A 20,015-nucleotide genomic window follows, 5' to 3' on the forward strand; every position below is an offset into this window, starting at 1 on the left:
GAGAAGAGGGGGAGGGGAAGGAGGAGAAAACAAAGCGCCATGAACTACCATAAGTATGTTGCTTAGTCTCAGCAGTTTCTCCCCTCTAGACCCTCCCTATGCTTCCACTCTCCTTCCAAATTTAGCTCAAGACTTTCCCTCCACACGGGCTTTGCTGACCCTAAATTGATTATCCATCCTCTCATCAGTTTTCAGAGGTTTCTCTCCTTGCACTTTTCAGGTTGCATTTACTCTTTTTAAGTGAATGTCTGTCTACGGCAAGTAGACATAGCAGTGGGCATGCTACATCCCTGTTTAACAAATGCAAAGAGGTCAATAGATTCTCATTGATAGCATACACATATATGGATGTGCTTTGTCTCCATACAATATTATGAGCATTAACATTTCAGTATGGTTTAATTTTTATGTATCAAAAGTTCTTTTTTCTTTCCTTTCCTTTCCTTTCCTTTCCTTTCCTTTCCTTTCCTTTCCTTTCCTTTCCTTTCCTTTCCTTTCCTTTTTCCTTTTTCCTTTTTCCTTTTTCCTTTTTCCTTTTTCCTTTTTCCTTTTTCCTTCTTTTTCCTTTCCTTTCCTTTCCTTTCCTTTCCTTTCCTTTCCTTTCCTTTCCTTTCCTTTCCTTTCCTTTCCTTTCCTTTCCTTCCCTTCCCTTCCCTTCCCTTCCCTTCCCTTCCCTTTCTTTTCCTTTCTTCCTTCCTTCCTTCCTTCCTTCCTTCCTTCCTTCCTTCCTTCCTTCCTTCCTTCCTTCCTCCCTCCCTCCCTCTCTTTCTTTTCTTTCTTTCTTTCTTTCTTTCTTTCTTTCTTTCTTTCTTTCTTTCTTTCTTTCTTTCTTTTTCTTTCTTTCTTTCTTTCTTTCTTTCTTTCTTTCTTTCTTTCACCATTTAAAATAAAAAACAAACAAACAACCATTCCAACTATTCTCAAATCAAAAACAGCTAATGTGTTGTATCTAGCCCTAGGCCCTGTGTGCAGACCCATTTTCTGTTTTTTTTTTTTTTTCCCCTCTGTTGTGCACTGCAAAAGCAGGACAATGTCAATACACAATGCAAGTGGCATGTGTGTCCCAAAAGGCAACTGAAACTGCTTTGGCTAGACAGCTGTCTCTGGAGCTGAGAGTGTCTCAATTTCCTATGAAGGAAATGGAAGTCAACAATAATAGCTTACTTGGTCTGCTATTCTTTAACTTTTGCTAATATTTCTTCAGAAGAACTGGGTCTTTACAGAGTCATGTAACCTGGCTTTCTTAAGACGGTATCTTTAATTTTACCCCTCGTGAGAGACCTATGGGGTTAATAAGTGATGAGAGGCCATTCCAACACAGCCACAACTGGCATATATGAGAGATGAGTGCCTTCTTGTTTTACTTCCTGGGGTTCAAAATGCAACAGCATCACTAATAGCCAATCATGATAATAATCTTCTTAAAAATTGGTAACCATCACTGTGATTAAGGCCTGGAAAACCCTATATAATTTATACCTCCCGAGAAAGGGAGAAAGACCTACTTCTCAAAGCACCGAAAAGATGAAAGTCTTTTTATTTTCCTTTAACTATTTCAAATAGTCCAGGGCCACTCTTTCTCTGCCCCTAGCATGCACTCAAATTGTGGTCACAGTCTGTGTCATTTGAGGCTGGGGCTGGTGTTCAGGGTAGACTTGGATCACTTTTCAGGTTGACTGATAGCATCAGACACTTTCTGAATGAAACAGTGGTATTTCCTAGGGTCCAGGGCAGTTAGCTGATTCTGAAGTCAAGGCATAATGATATGTCTATATAAATAAATTCTGCTACAGCTAAAGAATGATTTCTAGTGAGCTAACAACAGAGTGTGCATTCTGTGGTAGTCATCAAACATGGCACAGACTCTGACAGAGCAGCCAACCATAGAACCTATCATCCACTTAAGATAGGCTTGTGGGGAAACCCAGCGGGGCTCAGGGGAAGACCCAGAAGACAGCTCTGCCCTTACAGCAGCAGAAGGGTGAAAGTCTCCTAGAAGCCAGATTGCAGTACTGAATGATGTGGGCTCCTGATAAAAGTATAGCTCAAGAACAACAAAGGAATCTCCTGGAGCTGAAAATTACAGTGGGAAAGACGTTCAAGAAAGGGAGTATAAGCTAATCAACTTTTATGGTTGCTATGCCAAGCAGTGTTTAAGCTGGGCTTCCTTTATCATATGTCTGATGATTCACACAGACTTAATGGTGTCTGTGCTTCCTACAAAGCTCAGTGTAACACAAAAGCAGCAATCCCTCCTACAGCCCACCTTTAACCCAGACTGTCAAACACAGAGCCGAGGCAGGCTTCTGCAGCCCACTCTATGGCTGACTATCGACTTCAAAGCTCTGCTCCTAAATTACCCCCGTGGCTTAGTTCCAAACTGGGTAGTGATGGTGGTACCTGGGTAAAAGATGGGGTGTGATAAAGAAATGCATCTGGATTCTGAATGTTGTGTCATAGGAAAACATCCACATGTTTATTAAATCTTTTTGATGGGAATTGCTAGTGGTTTTGAATGGAGAACGCTTGTTAAGTTCAGGTCACTCTGGAATGCTTGTGTCTGGGGAGGGGACAGGAGAACGACTGGCATCTAGGGTAGATACAATCTTCTTCCCAGAAAGAATGTTAGCACATGCCAGAATATGCAGGACTCTGGTGGTCCAGCCTCATTTTTGCCAAGTTGAGGAAAAAGCCTTCTCTGCTCATACATCCCAACCCCATGCCTGGAGAACAGCATCACCCAACAAGAAATAAATAGTAGAGCAAACATACTGGTACTCTCTCGGTGATTTTTACATTACTTGTTTGGAGCCATCTGATGAATTTCATCTGTAGCTGTAGCTGTTCCATAGCTTTAACGTGTGTGATCTTTACACAGTGACCTTGGACCTGCTTCATGAACACACACACACACACACACACACACACACACACACACACACATCTTACCTATGATGAACAATGGAGGTGCCTTGGCTGCCACTGCCTAAATGATGACCTGTCTCAGCTTCTAGTGAAAACTTATTTTTAACATCTTTGTCTTCTCTGTAAATTCATTCTTCACACAAAACTCTTTAAAATATGGTCAACATTTAAGTCATTTCATAGGCACCAGAAAACAAGAATTTAGTCTTTTCTCACTTTCTGTTAGAGATGTAGTAGAATTTAATAGAATTTAGTCTTTTCTCACTTTCTGCTAGAGATGTAGTAGAATTTTATGTTTCCATAGCAGAAGATATGTTTTCTTATGCCAATTGCTTCATATTTATTGAAAGCAATGGAGATAACTACAGACCTGTCTCAGAAGGAAACCCATTGCGATTATGCAGGCATCCCTGATTATGGTAATATTGAAATGTCTTCTAGCCAAAATTATTCATCTAACACCCAGAGAAAATGTACTTTTAAAATTTCCCATTAACATAATATGAAACCATAAGATTATTCTGCTATCTATCTATCTATCTATCTATCTATCTATCTATCTATCTATCTATCTACCTATCCCTCCCTCCTGTTGCTAGTTCTTTGGCCCTAGCAGCCAGCTCTTTATTATGCAAAACCCACACTCCTTAGTCTTCCAGTTGGGTTTGGGGGCTACAGCTTGCCTTGCTTTGGGAACAAATGAGGAAGTGACAAACAGTCACATATTCTGCTAGACTGACAATACAGGCCCAGCAATTAAAAACTGAAAATACAGGGACTTGCCCTCCCTACATTTGTGGAGGTGGGTTATCCCAACAATCCTAGCCTTTCTACATGTTTAAAAATTTATTTTTACTTTATGTGTAGGTGGCATTCCAGATGTTGTGAGCTGTGATGTAGGTGCTAGGAAGGAAACCTAGTTTCTCTACAACTTAGGAAGTGTGTGTAACTACTAAGAAATCGCCACAGTCCCTGTCCACATTGGACCTGAGGAAGGGTGTGTCCTACTTTTGCCATTGCTATGGCCAGCTACCTAGCTCATGAGCTATAAGGAGATTTGTCTGTCTCCTCTTCAACTTCCCACAGGACTGCTGCCTTTACTGGCACAAGCTGCCACAGCACATTGTCTGGCATTTTACTTGGGGTCAGAGTGTCCAAATGAACGTCAGGCTTGTATCACAAGCACATTTATTCACTGAACCATCTTGCTGGCCCTATTTTTACCTTTTACACGTGGTAAAAAATAACAAATTAAAGCAATATCACCTGTACAGTGAATGCTAATCTAAATGAAAAGGCCAGACAAAAGGATTATCTTGGCTCTTTAAAATGTAAATATATGTCTAATACAGTCAACCAAACATTGAATTGTATTTATCATTTTGATGCTCTATAATGAAGTGTGAATACATTGGTGAGTGTAACTCTGAGAAGTTGTGTGCCCAAGAAATTTCAGCCTGATAAATATTTGACAACAAGGAGTACATTTCAAATCCCCATGACTATAAGTCTTGTTTGAATTTAAATAACTGTTTTAATTGAAAATATCAGAGAATAAAAGCGTAGTTGGGGTAAGACAAGCCCTCTGCTGAAGGAGCATCTGTTTCAGTGTTGACTGTAACTGGTACACTAAGAAGGAAATATTTTGATCTGATCGTCATTCTAGCATATCCTGGTTTACTTTTTAGAATTCCTTAAATTTGGAAGCATTCAAAAGCAGAACAGAGGAAAGAGCTATATTAAACATGTCATTATTTCAGATGAGGTCAGTTGCATTCAGGGTGGGGTGGTTGTAAACTGATGTCATTATTGCAAAAGAGCTCAGAGAGAGACCTTTGCTTCCTGTTAAGCACATCTGAGCGAGTGTGCTGGGGTGGATGCGTATGCCAAAGTTTGCCTCTTCATTCTCTGATCGTGTGCTTTAAACTCAGAAGATAACAGGGAGAAGAAAAGTCACAGACGAGTATTTTTGCTGGTGAGCCAAGTGAGAGAGAGAAGCTGTTTTCTTCAACTACTTTCAGGCAAAACATTCTTCACAGAAACAAAAACAAATGTGTCAAAGGGCAGAAGTAACTGACCCCAGAGCCTCTAAGCATGCTGGGGAATCTGGAGTGTGTGAGAGTCAGTAGGTACCGCTCTCCAGAAGGAAGTCACAGGAAACTTACTTTGTGTCTCTGTATACTACACCACTGCTCTTCAAGACAGTAGGGAAGACAGACTGCCTGCTGCCATGACCCTGGGTGACCATACTTATTTTCTTAGGCAAAATTGCCATTCTGATCTAGTTATAGAACTGATGTGGGGGAAAAAAAGAGGCTAATACTGCTCTGTATTGCTAAAACCACAACAGCAATAAGAAAACGAGCTGATAGCACTCAAGGTATGGGAAACCCAGAACTTTTCTGTGGTGGGTTGTAAACAGGCAAGGCTGTATAGTGGATTACTGAAAGGGATCTTCTCAAATCCAATACACATGCCTCCTACTCTATTCAGACCCTCCAATCTTGGAATCCTGTCTGAAGAAACAGTTAAAACAGATGCATGCTACAGCATTATCCCTCACGGCAAAAGTGACACTGAATGGCTTACGTAGCCATCAGCAGATGGAAGTTAATTAAATCATGGTAGCACCGACAAGAAAAGGTTTGGAGATCATACTGTTGGGTGGGAAGCACTCTTTTCTGTTCTCCTTTGTAGAGCATAAAAAAGCATTTCTCAGATTCTGGTGTCTGTAAGAACAAACTTATCTGGACAAACTTATCCACATTTATGACATAAAGGAAGTGTCACTTCAAGAGGAGGATTGTGAGTCAGGTGGCCTTTTTATAATTGCAAATTACAAATAAAATAGATGTTTGTGCAAATAATGTGCATAGCTAGAAATGTGTTAAAAGAACATCAATAGCTAGTTTTTAAAAGAAGGTGACAATAACCAGTGCCTTCCACTATGTCCTGGGACCGATCAAATCCTGTCCATCTCAGAAATGGATTTGCCACCAACTTATGGTGTTTATTGGAATTTTTTAAAGTATGTTTTCTAACACTGAGATTTTACATAAGTAAAAATGCATAATTTTGGCATGAAGCTATCCCAGGATTATTTGCCTTACCAAACGTTACCAGGGATGCCTATGTAATGACAAAGGGTTTTCTTTTTAAAGGAATTTGTGGGAAACTTACTACTACAACATGGCTTTAGTTAATCGCTTCTACAATGTGCACATTATTGCTTTCAGTTTTTAGTTGTAAGGTAACGAACTGACTCACTGTCCTTTCATCTCCTAAAATGCCCAAGTTAGTCGTTAATATGTTGTTCCTCCCTCAGCACAGCCAGTGGATTAGGGTCTTCCAATCCCTCTAAGAGCAATGTGAAAAACCAAATCCTCTAGCCAGTGCCCTGCCCCTCTCCCCACACTGGCTCTTCCTTCCTGGGTCTCTAATCTTTCCTAGTCCAATATGCAAACTTTCCTTGGAAAAGGCAGCAAAAGTCTATGTTAGTTTATGCTTCTTCCACACTTACTGTCTCTGGTTGCTTATCTCAGAGGATCAGGGTGTCCTTTGAATAGTGTTAGTTTGAATTATATCCATCTTAGTTCTTAAGATCCCCAAACACCTTTTCATATTATACTTCCTACAAACAAACATGAGTTGAACAACAAACGTAGCTTGCAATTTTAATCCATGTATAAGCTTGCAAGCATGTCTCTACTTTGTGGCTCTTGGTCTCTCTGGGGGTCTCAACCCAGAGAGCTGTTTTTTAGTCTTCTTCATACTCTTAGACCTTTTGAACTTCTTGTCACTTTACTCCTCTCTCAGGACTAAGTCCCTTTATTGTTAAAGAACTGCCATCCATGTATTCCAAAGAGGAGATGCTTGTTTAGAGAATACTTACAAATTGGCCATTTTGTAATCTGACCAGTATGCTGGTCACCAGGAACATATGTCTACTTAAATTAATTTAAACAAAATTTAACTTAAAAATCTACGTTTCTCATTCTTGCTAGCTCCAATTTACATGTCAGACAGACAAGCATAGCTATGTGTATGATACTCAACAGTGCAGATCTGGATCACTTTCACATCTACGGACATTTCTATGTGGCAGACTGGATTTCAATAGTTCAACTCAGACGCCTGGGAGAATTTAAAACATTAAAGAAATAACCAGTAATAGCCAAATCTTAGGGAAGAAGAAAATTAATTAATAATAAAAATATTAACAAACAAATTCAATATATCAGGAAAGAATAATCAAATTCTCTCGGTTATGAATTCTTTCTGGGGTTGGGGATGTATATTGTAGAGGACTGCACTAGCAAGCACCATGCCATGTGTTTGTTCCTAGGCCCAGAAAACAGGTTCTGCAAATCTATAAATGTCTCTACAATGATTTGATAAGTCTTTCATAAAATAGATGAATTCTATATTTTTCCCTAGAATAACCATGTGGGTATTTCTCTGGATTATTTTTAAAAGAATATTTCATTTAAACTGTCAATTTGTTCTTTCTTGTTTAAAAAAACAATCAAGTTTGTAAAGCTGGTAAAAAAAAAAAATCTTTCCAATTGTTTCTAATCCCTCTCTGTGGAGAAATGAAGAGGCCTCCTCCAGTATTGGTACAGCTGTATCTCTGCTCTCACCAGGCATCAGCCATTAGGTTGCGTGCCTGTCACTTCCTCCAGGAAACTTCCTTGAGACTTCCCCTCCAGGCAGTGTCCAAGCAGGGACCACTCCCTGCACCACTGAACTACCTACTGTTTGCCTGCCCATGATGTCACATCCAATTTCCAATTGCATGTTTACACACTTACACTCTCTGTCAAACTAAGTAACAAATGGTGACAGGGAATCTCCAAGGAATTAAGTTTTGAAATGGCAAGGGGAATACACACATGTCAGCAACTTAGGTGTATGTTCAGAGAAATGGAGGCCAGCAAAACTTTATAAAGGAAAAATGAAGGGAGATGGATCACATACTTTGAAATAACAATCTTTGGCTATGGGGTTAAAAAAAAAATCAATGATGCTCAAGGATGGGTACCGAGGGAGATACCAGTTCAAGGTCAAACAGATAAGGTGGTAAGATGCCCTTAATGAGGTATTTCTGTGTGAGGTTGTGGTGGCTTCTGTACAAAGCTGTGGTTCTATAATCTTTGGAGACAGCTCTAAACAAGCATAAGTATGAGGTCTCCTCCTCGCTGTTCCAATATTTAATCTGCTTGGTTGATTGATTATTCGGGCTTGACAAGATGATATCATTTTGGTTCTGAAGACCTCCAAGTCCACATGAGGCCCTGGCCTTCCTAGAGGCAGAGAAACAACTGACTTCACTTGTGCTCTCCTAGCACCTTGCACCATGTTTGACACAGAACACGTTCAAAAATCGAGTTGAGCAAACTCAACTCACAATTGTAAATATTGTGGAAAAATTGTAAAAATCCTTTCCCTTCTAATGCTGAGTCTTCGTCTTCTAGTCAATTGTTTCTAAGGTGTAATCTTTGTGATTTTTGTTAACATTCACTTTTAATTAGGAACCATTTAATTTAATGTGAAATGTTGGCGGGCTGATCCTGGCAGTAATCCAGCTGGCTAATGCGTCCTTCACTATGCTGCTTTCTCCATTTCTTGGGGTAAAATACCCTGGCATTTTCACAGATCTAAAATATACTAATTAATAAGGTTGCCAAAGGAAAGGATGTTTAATCTGGATTGATGTTTCTCCAACTCTGTAAATAGATCACTGAATGAAGAGAGTGCGGACCAAGGAGCCAAAAGACAACAGAGTGTGTTTTCAATATTTATAACACAGACACAAACTCACTCTCTAAAATGTCTCTAGAAAATATGGCAAGTATTTTTTGTTTCTAAGAGACTTGTTTTTTATAAAATGAGAGAACATTCAAATTTCAAAAGAGGAGCCCAAATATAGCACATGTTTCCCAAAGAGCACTAGTTCCGTGCCTGTGTTCTTGAAATCAGAGTTCTAATAGTCTGAATTAAAGTGCTGACAGTCGTATGTTATAACTGAGCAATGCCTGCACACTGCGAAGTTCGCAGAAATGCTTTCCTATGTAGGAGGCATCCGGTCCTTCTAAGTTTTACAAGGAGGTAAGAAAAGGCAACCTGACCTTTCAGGTTAAATTTTCAGCCAAGTGAGTTATAGTGTTTGCTGGCTGTATTCCACTTTTTTCTTTAAATTTATTTTAGTTGGTACACAAAAATACAAAACTTTAGCTATTAGTATACATATAATGCTCATATTAATAAGTAAATAGATCTTCTGAATTTATTCTTTATGGTACAGACTTTTAAAACTCCTTTCCTCCAGGCTAAGGAAGCACTTCCCTTGAAATACCGAAGGCATACCAATGTTTATAACAGATATTGGGGAAGAAACACATTCTCTGAGATGCTTAAGGGATTTGGTGTGGGGAATGATTTCATGGCTTCTCTTTATTTACAGCAAGGACCTAGGCATTAAATCTCCATCTGTGTGGTTACAGTAAGAGTGCTTGGTCTAATTACCCAGGCAAGCTGTACTTAGATTATCAACCTTCACAGCACATGAAGGAGAACTTCTTCATTTCTCACTTTAGGCCTGACATTCCATCGTTTTCTTCCTAGAGCCTTGTATCCATGACAAGGGAAGAAAGAAAGCAAGGACACTTGAGATAACTGTATTATAAGTGTGTATAAACTTCCTTTCATAAATCAACTGGAGATATGGAGATATACAGTTAAATTAAGACTCTAATAACTCTTATACGTACAGACATTAATTCAAGTGACTTAGTGACACTTTGGTGTTTCTGACTTAAATGTAGAAAATATCCAACATACCATTGCCAACTAATACTAGGACTCTTTCATAATCACAGTCGCCTTTGTTTGGACTGCATAGTCCAGATTATTGCCCCATTTCTATGTGGAGAATGACAGGATGGAGAGATGAAGCAGGTCTACTCAAGCAGAGGCTAGGATCAGAAACCAAGACATCTGACCACACCTGCTGCTTTTTGCCAAGGACCATAGGCTCTCTGGCTTCCGTGTTCATCACCACTGCACAAAATATGGACAGCACTGACTCCAGCTCTACCTCTCAAGACTTAGTAGGTCTGCGAGGAGTCTGGGAATTGGTGTTTCTAAGCAGGTAACAGGATACTACTATTGCTTTCAACACCCCAGGAGTCTTTTAGAGCAGGCAAATTCCCCTGGGTGCCCTTCACCGGGAGCTTTTATGACAACCCATTAACTGTCACCATCACAGGGCCTGCAAGAACGCTTCACACTTACACACCATTGAATGTTGCATGTTCTGTTGACCAGTCAAGTGAAGCATGAGTGTAACTTTCCTTGAAAAGACTATCCTAGCTACATTTAGGGACAGTAAGCACGATGAGACAAAAGCGAGCAAGGAGAGCTGTCCCATGCTCCCAACTTTGCAAGGGGCTATTTATGTTCCTGAAGGAATCTGACCTCCAACTCTGAAGCAGGTTTTTTTTAGGGCACAGTCATCTCTGCAAACTCGGGATATTGCTGTTCACTTTGCCCCATGCTTCCTTAGCCTTGGAAAGGGAACTGATTTGTTCTTGCCCCTTAAGCAAGTGACGTTCCTAACATCGCTCACCCTAAGTAACTTTTCAACCAACCCATCATTTTTTTTTTGGTTGCAAAATATGCCACATTAAATGAACACTGACCTGTTATTTTTCTTTTCAAACTACACCTAGAAGCAGTCAAGTTGTGGTCACCTCCTCTTCATTGCCCCAGTAATTAACCAGAAGTGAAGATAATGCATACAGCAACATTCTACATATATTAGACATGCCTGGTAAAAATAATGATGCTGAGAGAGATGCATTACTGACAGTTTGTGAATATGGAACACTGTGGTCTTACCTATGCACACTAGATCCATAAAACCATACATTCCATAGCAGATTTGGAAAAGGATGTCCTTCCTCTGCCACACTGCATAGGGGCTGAAGGCTGACCAGAGGAGCCAAGTCACACTCGCTATTAAGAACAGGGATCCTAGGATTACAGCGATCATCTGAACTTTCTCAACCAGTGTTATAGAAATGCTCTGCCACTAAAAGAAAAACAGAGGCATGTAAGGAAAAGGTGCTGCGCAGAGTTAAAAAAAGGGGGGGGGGTTACATCACATGTTTAGTGTTTTTTTATGGTACTATTCCCCTTTCCATCTGGCCATCCCCCCAATGAATTTCTCCATAATATGCAGGACATAAAAACAGACAAGCAGATAATGATCAACGAATTGCCCTTGACTCTGTTATTTTCATTAATCCACCATTCTCAGTGTTTAATACGGTTTTAGTCCAGATAATAATACTGAGTGTGAATGGCTCAGGAATTTTGGGTATCTGGAAATCACATACCCACATGAACTTAAATACCTTCTGACATCACACAAGAAGGGCACCTCTATCTCATGCTCCCCTCCCCCCTTCACATACTTGGTACTTTTTAAGAGAAGGAAAATCCTTTGTCATTCTTGTAGAAGAATGGAAAATAGCAAATAAATTATATGTGATCATCAGTAAAAATAGTCATTGAAAGTAATGCATATTAAAATAATCATACAGAAACTACAAAGCTGTTCTTATCTGGCCATGGTCTTCTCTGTTAATCTCACATTCTTAGACGTAACTGGCTCATTATCAGTGGGTAAGCCATGGGACACTTTTATTGAGATTTACAATTTGTATACCAGTGGTGGATCCTAGAAACACATAAAGCCATTGTGGCATACAGTATTCGACAAAAAAGTAAGTTAATATCCTACTTATCAATATTTGATAGGAATGATAAGTGCTCCAAATAGTCAATTAATAATCTCAGTTTTATATGCTTGTCTTGTGCATTACACAAGACAAGAACTGATGGTGGAACCATAAGCAATAAAAACACATTCCATAAGCAATGAAAAACTCAGAACCTGCAGGCGCTTGGCCTGTGGAGGAAAGCTGTGGCTGCTGCCAGGGTGGGCTCATCGAAGAACCCTCCCCCAAGGAATGCAACCTATGTCCATTCAATAAATCTGAGTTTTCTTAACCCTCATACTTACCTTAAGTCTGAGCAGACAGGCTCTGAAAGCACTGTACTGAATGTACAGTGACTCTGCCCTCACCTGTAATGTCCTTCCACACTCTTGCCCTCCACCCTCCCTCCACCCCTCTCTCAATATCCTTCATCAGTGGATAACCAAATAATCAACTTGTAGTATTTGAAATCTGAACTTGACCTCCAGTATTCACAGCTATATTGCTGAACTCTGTACGTGTTATAGATTAAATGTCAACATACATTTCAAATAGTACTCTACAATCATTTACTTAACAAAAGGCAGAAACACCAGTCAATGATTCTTCAATGTGATAAACACAGTCTTCATTTTAAGGTGAGGTTTCCTTTATTCACTCAAAAAAAATCTGAATAAACAATAAGCTGTTGTGTATAGTTTCATCTTTTCACGTGAGCCAGGTGGTATTTCAAGTGCATTCTGCTTTTCTCTTTTCCTTCTGGATGTCGCTAGGACACATTAACCTTCCCGCTACGTATTTAGTGGTAAAGCTCTTTAAGCTTGTTGTCACTCAACAAATGTGGGGCATCACTGGCACGTGTTCTCGTGTGGATTTGCATTAAACCTTGCCTTCCATATTACAACACAGAACGCTGGTATGCACCCTAAATGGATGCAGGCACATCTCCATGTGTATGATCTTACCCTGTATCAATCACTTCAGGTAGATAAAAACAAACCACAAACCAAAGCATAGGTTTTAGGAGTTTTATTTTTCAGATGTGCTCACAATCATGGCACTGAAGCTGCAATTCTCTTGCTGCACAGACTCCTGACCACTGAGGAAAAGACCAACACAACTGTCTCTAAAGTGAGTCACACTTTTAAATTTACAAGGTAATGGTGTGGTTTTGTGTGTGTGTGTGTGTGTGTGTGTGTGTGTGTGTATGTGCATGTATCTGGGGCTCTGAGTGTGTCTGTGTGTACATGTGTATGTGTCTGTCTATCTCTCGGTGTGTGTGTGTGTGTGCATGTGTGTGTCTCTGTGTGTGTGTGATTGATTTCCATCTGGAGGTCTATATAAGTCCTATTAAGTACATAGGACTGAATCACAGGACTAGTGAGCAACCAAAAATAAGTGAGTGGGATTCAGCAAGAATGGTCTTCCACAGTGGAATAGAAGAATAAACATAAGTCGTACAGTTCAGTGTTGAGTAAGTCATTATACTCAGCTTCAATTAGACCTGCTCTTGAGTTAAGCTTACCTAAAAAGGTCAGTGACAATATGATGTCTATAAGCACAGTGTGGTTATCCCTAATGGATATTTGGTTGAGGGGAAATTGTGGCAATACTTTGATATAGCTTGGACATAGGAGATTGAGTGATCACATGGTCTCTGACATATGCATCACCTAACTTTTCTGCAGTCAAGCTTCTAACCCACAAGCTATGCCCCTCCCTGGCAGAGAAGGCAGAGGAGTAAAGGGGCGCTTGCCAGGAGCAAGAGATATGGGTGCTTCACCCTTGTTTAATTGAGGCCAAATTTAGGGTGGCTTAAAATGTAAATCCTTATAGTTTTGAATAAACACGTTTAAGGTCATTTAAGTAAGCTACAAGGAAACATCAGCCTGATTCTGCTGGATTGGGAGGGCCAATTATGTACTGTTATTACAGATATTTGCTGTTGCTGGTGATTTTTCAAACTTAGTTTTAAAGAAGGATAAACTTCGTATACCTTACAATGGTTCCTCTGAAATTTTCTGGTACCACTCTGTGAGTAATTCAACTTTCTACATTAACAATGCAAACAAATTATCAAGTAAATAGATGTTCTTTATGATACGATGAACCCTAACTGTAACATCACTTTACTGAATAGACAGTGAGGACAAACACTGTTGAAGCCAAAATTATAAAATGTAGTCACGGACACAGGGGCTTCCCTTTACACAACAATACCACCTCGGTGATTTTTTTCAGCCTCTCTTAACAGCTCCCTCCTATTTCTAGCATCAGGTATAAGAGGAAGGGTGGTTACTTCATTCCTCTCATAGGAAAAACATAGCTCTATCTTCTATGGTAGGAAATTTAACAAGCTCCTTTGCTCTCAGAAGTCAGAGCCTACCCATAGGATCAGCTCTGTGACAGTAAATAGTGTAATAAAAATGAAAAATCACGACTTCTTGAGGTCTGTCTTTCCACCTCATGGTATCCAAGGGCTAGACATCAGTTTGCAAAACAATTTGAACTTGGGTTACATTTTTCAATAGTGAAAAATATTTTTTTCTCCTCTGAAGATACTGCATGCCTGAAATTCCAGCACTCAGGAGGGAAATTGCCACAAGACTGAGCTAACCTGGTCTCCTGAGTAACTTCTTAGATAACTATGACTCCATCATGAGATCTTGTCTCAAAGGGCTTTTTTTTAAAATCTTTTTTATTAGATATTTTCTTTGTTTGCATTTCAAATGTTATCCCTTTTCCTAGTTTCCCCTCCGAAAATCCCCTCTCCTCTCCCTGCCTCCCCCTGCTCACCAATCCACCCACTCCTGCTTCCTGGCCCTGGCATTCCCCTATAATGGGACATAGAACCTTCACAGGACCAAGGGCTTCTTCTCCACTGATGACCGACTAGGCCATCCTCTGCTACATATACAGCTAGAGCCATGAATCCCAGCATGTGTTTTCTTTGATTGGTGGTTTAGAGTCCCAGGGAGCTCTGGGGTTACTGGTTAGTTCATATTGTTGTTCCTTCTATGGGGCTGCAAACCCCTTCAGCTCCTTGAGTCCTTTCTCTAGCTCCTTCATTGTGGACCCTGTGCTCTGTCCAATGGATGGCTATGAGCATCCACTTCTGTATTTGTCAGGCACTGGCAGAGCCTCTCAGGAGACAGATATATCAGGCTCAAAAGGCCTCTTATATAATTGCTTCCTCTCTCTCTCTCTCTCTCTCTCTCTCTCTCTCTCTCTCTCTCTCTCTCTGCCTCCTCCCTATCTTTCTATCCCTGTCTGCATGCCTGCCTGCCTGTCTGTCTCTGTCTCTCTCCTTTGCCTTACTCTCTCCTACATGCATGAGAGAGAGACAGAGAGAGACAGAGAGACAGAGAGAGATACACAGAGATACAGAGACATAGGGACAGAAACAGAGACAGAGAGACATAGAGAGAGAGTGTGTGTATTGCATTTAGCTCAAGCCATGAATGGAAAGAAAGATGCTACAACAGTAGCTAAACTGGCTTTCCAAACTTACTATATTCCACTCTAGTCCATAATAGTTGATTCACAATCCTGCAAAACTGCTTGTGTCTGAGCAACTAAACTATTGCTCCTTGAAAAATTGGGAAGCTTAGTCTCATTGAGTGTCCTGGAGATAATTTAATGATAATAACTTAACATTCATATAAGGCCAATATTCTCCAATTATCTTACTAAATTATAGGTATTAACTCACTGAATTATCATACAACTCTGTGAGAGAGTGACACTCATCATTAAGATAAGTAAATGCAATCAGAGATGATGGGATGGATAATATTGATTACTAACTTGACAAGATTTATAAGAGGCCCTTATAGGCAAGGCACTTAAGAGGCAAGCCCCTGGGCCTGACTATAAAGAATTATATTGATTAGGTTAGGTCTCTGGCCCTGTCTGTAAGGATTATATTAACTGTGATTAGTGAGCCCACCCTGAAGCTGGGACTCACCATTCCCAGGACTTAGGTCCTAGCAGAAAAACAACCAAAACAACAACATCAACAACCCCCAAGACCCAACCCAACTCAACAACAACAAAACCTAGCTGAGTACAACTTGTCACTCTCTACTTCTTAACTACAGATGTGATGTGAACAGCTGTCTCATATAAGTCCACGTGTCTGCTATTATGGGTTGTACAGCATTGGTCATAATAAATCTTTTCTCCCTTAAGTTGAGTTTGTCTGGTATTTTGTCACAGTGGCAGAAGAAAACAACAGACATATAAAATTGCTACCAGCAATGGGATTTTTGCTTTGATAAGCCAGGCCTTGAGGGTTTTAGGACTCTGACTATTTCATGAAAGAGATGTGAAAGATTCTGACAGTTTAAAACCCTTTGCATGCTAGAACCCAAGTATACTTGTCTATTCTGGTAGGAGCTTGGAAGACAAGATTGCTAAACCAAAAGTGCCTAGAAGATACCCAGATGATGAGGATTCAGGGGGAACTGGATTAGGAGGCAACTGTGTGATACTTTGGCCAAGAATCTGTCTTCAGTCTACCAATGTCTTAAAAAGAATGAAGAAAGCTGAATTTAAAGATGACAGACTCTACAGCATTTCAAAAGCATAAAACATTGAGGTATGAGCATAGCTGGCTACTTTCTAAGGCTGTTATGCAGTTCTGTTAACTACAGAAAGAACAAAATATTGAACAGAAAGATGTTAAAAATGTGTAGATTATTAAGGAGGAAAAGAGCTTAAGTAGTTTGAGCTGTGTCACCAAGGCACATCTTGAAAAGAAGGCTGTGGCTGTTGAAGCAAAATATCCTGATCTGCGCCGGGACAATAGGACCTGTGATACAAGAGCAGCCCTCTACCAACCAACTGGGGCTAGAGAGGATCCCTGGCCTACAAAAGAAACTCAGCCCCTCCCCAGGTGAAATGTTTCCCCATGATTGGCACAGAGAAGCGTAAACATCTGTGGTCCATTAGGGCCAGGCTGTATCTCAAACTCATGGAATTCAACAGCAGCTCCAAGGTGATACAGTCTTTGAGGATGTGAAATATGCAAGACTGAGGGGATCATAGACAGCAGGTAATGCAATGTGGGACAGGGTCAGAGTTTGTGCAAGGAGCCCTTAGATGCCACTATGCAAACTTGTAAAGATGAAGTCTAAACTGAGGTGGAGACCCCAGGAAGATGAAGATTCCAGAACCAAGAGCCAAGAGGTGTCTGCTAAGGAAAGCCGCATGGAATGAAACAAAGCCCCAGGAGAAGTTGTGTGTGCTGCAGGCAATAGATCTGAAAGGGTGGGGCTACCAAATCCTTCTGGTGGACTGATGACTCTGTTGTCGGCCTCATGTACTAAAACTGGAGCTCCAGGATTTGGTGTTTGTCCTGCTGGGTTTCAATCTGACTTTGGTCCCATTATCACTCTGTATGCCTTCATCCTTCCTTTCTGGAAATTCTGAGTTGTTGCATGTAGGAAATGCATAATAACTCATTTTGGATTTCATAGTTAAAAGATTGCCTTGTGTATAAGATAGGACTTGGACTTTGGATTTGTAAACAATATTAGAAGTTTTTAAGACTACAGTGGCCTTGAAAGTTAGACTGAATGTGTTTCTGCATTATATGATGTGCCAGAAGCCAGAAGGGTAGAATGTTCTGACTTAAAAGTGATGTACTTGGATGCTGGCAAGAGGGGGAGTCCTGAGTATTAATATTAATTACTGGCATAATTTAGAATTACCCATGAGGCACACTTCTGGGCAGAATAGTGATTAATTATCTTAATTAGGTTGATTGAAGTCTGAAGATCCAGTCTAAAAGTGGGAAAATCCATTCACTTGGCCTAAGTCCTGGGCTTCATAAACTGGAAAACAGCGTTTGACCTTGAACATTCATTCATAATTGTCTACTCCCTCATTGTGCAAGCAACATGACCAATTCCTGCCAACTCTTGCTGCCAGGATTATACCCTTGAATTTTGAACCAAAATAAACCTTTTTATCTCTCAAGTGGCTTTTGTCAGAGTATTTTATCAAAAAACAACAACAACAACAACAGAAAAAAAAAATGTAGCCAGGACAGTAAGCTATGCAGTCTCCCCAAGTTACTGCATTTAGGACTAGAAACGAGGCATAAGCTGAAGTGGTCACATTCCTGTGATCATACTGTTAACATACTTGATATCATAACTCTAGTGAACTTTAATGACAATTTCATATACCCGCTTCTATGCAATGCTATGACATGTTTCTGGTGATGCTCCAGCCCTGTGTCTTGTGGTCTGTTAAAAGAGGATTCTACTGGACTTGTGGCCGAGCACTATCCCCTTTTCTGTGTAATCCTAGGTCCACATTCCTAAGGGAAGAAGGGCTGAGCCTGTAAATACCATCAAAGAGGGCTTTTCAGATCAGCATGAATCCTCAGGACTTGGCACACAGTTGCTACAAATCTTAAGAGAAAGTGATCATCCAGCACCCTCCCAGCCGGAGGACAGTGATCCACCCTGCAGGGAGCGCCATCTTGGCTCCAGGGCTCCGCCGAACTTAGTCTGCAGAGGTGAGAGTGAGGACCACAGAGGCAGACAGCTTCTGGGACAGGCGGGAGCCACAGAGCCGCTGAGGCAGCACCCTTTTGGGGCCGCAGACATCCGGCACCCTCCCAGCTGGAGGACAGTGATCCGCACTGCAGGGAGCGCCATCTTGGCTCCGGGACTCCTCTGAACTTAGTCTGCAGAGGTGAGAGTGAGGACCACAGAGGCAGACAGCTTCTGGGACAGGTGGGAGCCACAGAGCCGCTGAGGCAGCACCCTTTTGGGGCTGCAGACATCCGGCACCCTCCCAGCTGGAAGACTGTATTCTGCCCTGCACAGGAGCCCTCTGCCTCAGGAGCAGGGAGCACATCTTGGATCCAGGACTCCTCTGAACTTAGGAACGTAGTCTGCACAGCTGAGAGTGTGCACCACAGAAGCTGACAGCTTCTGTGACCTGCCAAAGCAACACAGCATCTGGGAAAGGTCCTGTTTTCGACCTTCTTCTTCGGCCAGGAGAAGGTCCAAACGCCAGATATCTGTACACCTTCCCTTTAAGAGGAAAGCTTATCAGCAGGGAGTGCTCTAACCACTGAAACTCAGAGGAGAGAGCCTGTCTCCCAGGTCTGCTGACAGATGATACTCAGAATCACCAGAAGAACAACCTCTGAACAGAGACAACTATAACAACTCCAGAGATTACCAGATGGCGAGAGGTAAAGGTAAGAATCTTACTAACAGAAACCAAGACCACTCACCATCATCAGGACCCAGCACTCCCACTTCGCCCAGTCCAGGGCACCCCAACACACCTGAAAAGCTAGACCTGGATTTAAAAGATTATCTCATGATGATGATAGAGGACATCAAGAAGGACTTTAAAGAAATACAGGAGAACATGGCTAAAGAGTTACAAGTCCTTAAAGAAAAACAGGAAAACACAGTCAAACTGGTAGAAGTCCTTAAACAGAAACAGGAAAACACATCCAATCAGATGATGGAAATGAACAAAACCATACTAGACCTAAAAAGGGAAGTAGACACAATAAAGAAAACCCAAAATGAGGCAACACTGGAGATAGAAACCCTAGGAAAGAAATCTGGGACCATAGATGCGAGCATCAGCAACAGAATACAAGAGATGGAAGAGAGAATCTCAGGTGCAGAAGATTGCATAGAGAACATCGGCACAACAATCAAGGAAAATGGAAACTGCAAAAAGATCCTAACTCAAAACATCCAGGAAATACAGGACACAATGAGAAGACCAAACCTACAGATAATAGGAGTGGATGAGAATGAAGATTTTCAACTCAAAGGACCAGTAAACATCTTCAACAAAATTATAGAAGAAAATTTCCCAAATCTAAAGAAAGAGATGCCCATGAACATACAAGAAGCCTACAGAACTCCAAATAGGCTGGACCAGAAAAGAAATACCTCCCGACACATAATAATCAGAACAACAAATGCACTAAATAAAGATAGAATACTAAAAGCAGTAAGAGAAAAAGGCCAAGTAACATATAAAGGCAAGCCTATCAGAATTACACCAGATTTTTCACCAGAGACTATGAAAGCCAGAAGATCCTGGACAGATGTTATACAGACACTAAAAGAACACAAATTCCAGCCCAGGCTACTATACCCAGCCAAACTCTCAATTAACATAGATGGAGAAACCAAAGTATTCCACGACAAAACCAAATTCACACATTATCTCTCCACGAATCCAGCCCTTCAAAGGATAATAACAGGAAAAAACCAATACAAGGACGGGAACCATGCCCTAGAAACAACAAGAAGG

General features: G+C 40.9%; 1 protein-coding gene across 2 annotated transcripts in view; it reads right to left on the minus strand.

Moving 5' to 3' along the window:
- Marchf11 (membrane associated ring-CH-type finger 11) overlaps positions 1-20,015 on the minus strand; it is a 105,935-nt gene that overhangs the window by 10,417 nt on the left and 75,503 nt on the right. Inside the window, exon 3 of one of the 2 annotated variants that reach the window (XM_021183644.3) lies at positions 10,825-11,017. The exons of the other annotated variant lie outside the window; for it this stretch is intronic. Within the exon in view, the coding sequence (XP_021039303.1) occupies positions 10,825-11,017 (193 nt within the window). The remainder of the gene's footprint in view (positions 1-10,824; positions 11,018-20,015) is intronic. 2 annotated transcript variants of the gene reach the window in all.

This window comes from Mus caroli, unplaced genomic scaffold (genome assembly GCF_978045245.1).
Source record: "Mus caroli unplaced genomic scaffold, Mus_caroli_1 scaffold_16, whole genome shotgun sequence".
NCBI lineage: Eukaryota > Metazoa > Chordata > Mammalia > Rodentia > Muridae > Mus > Mus caroli.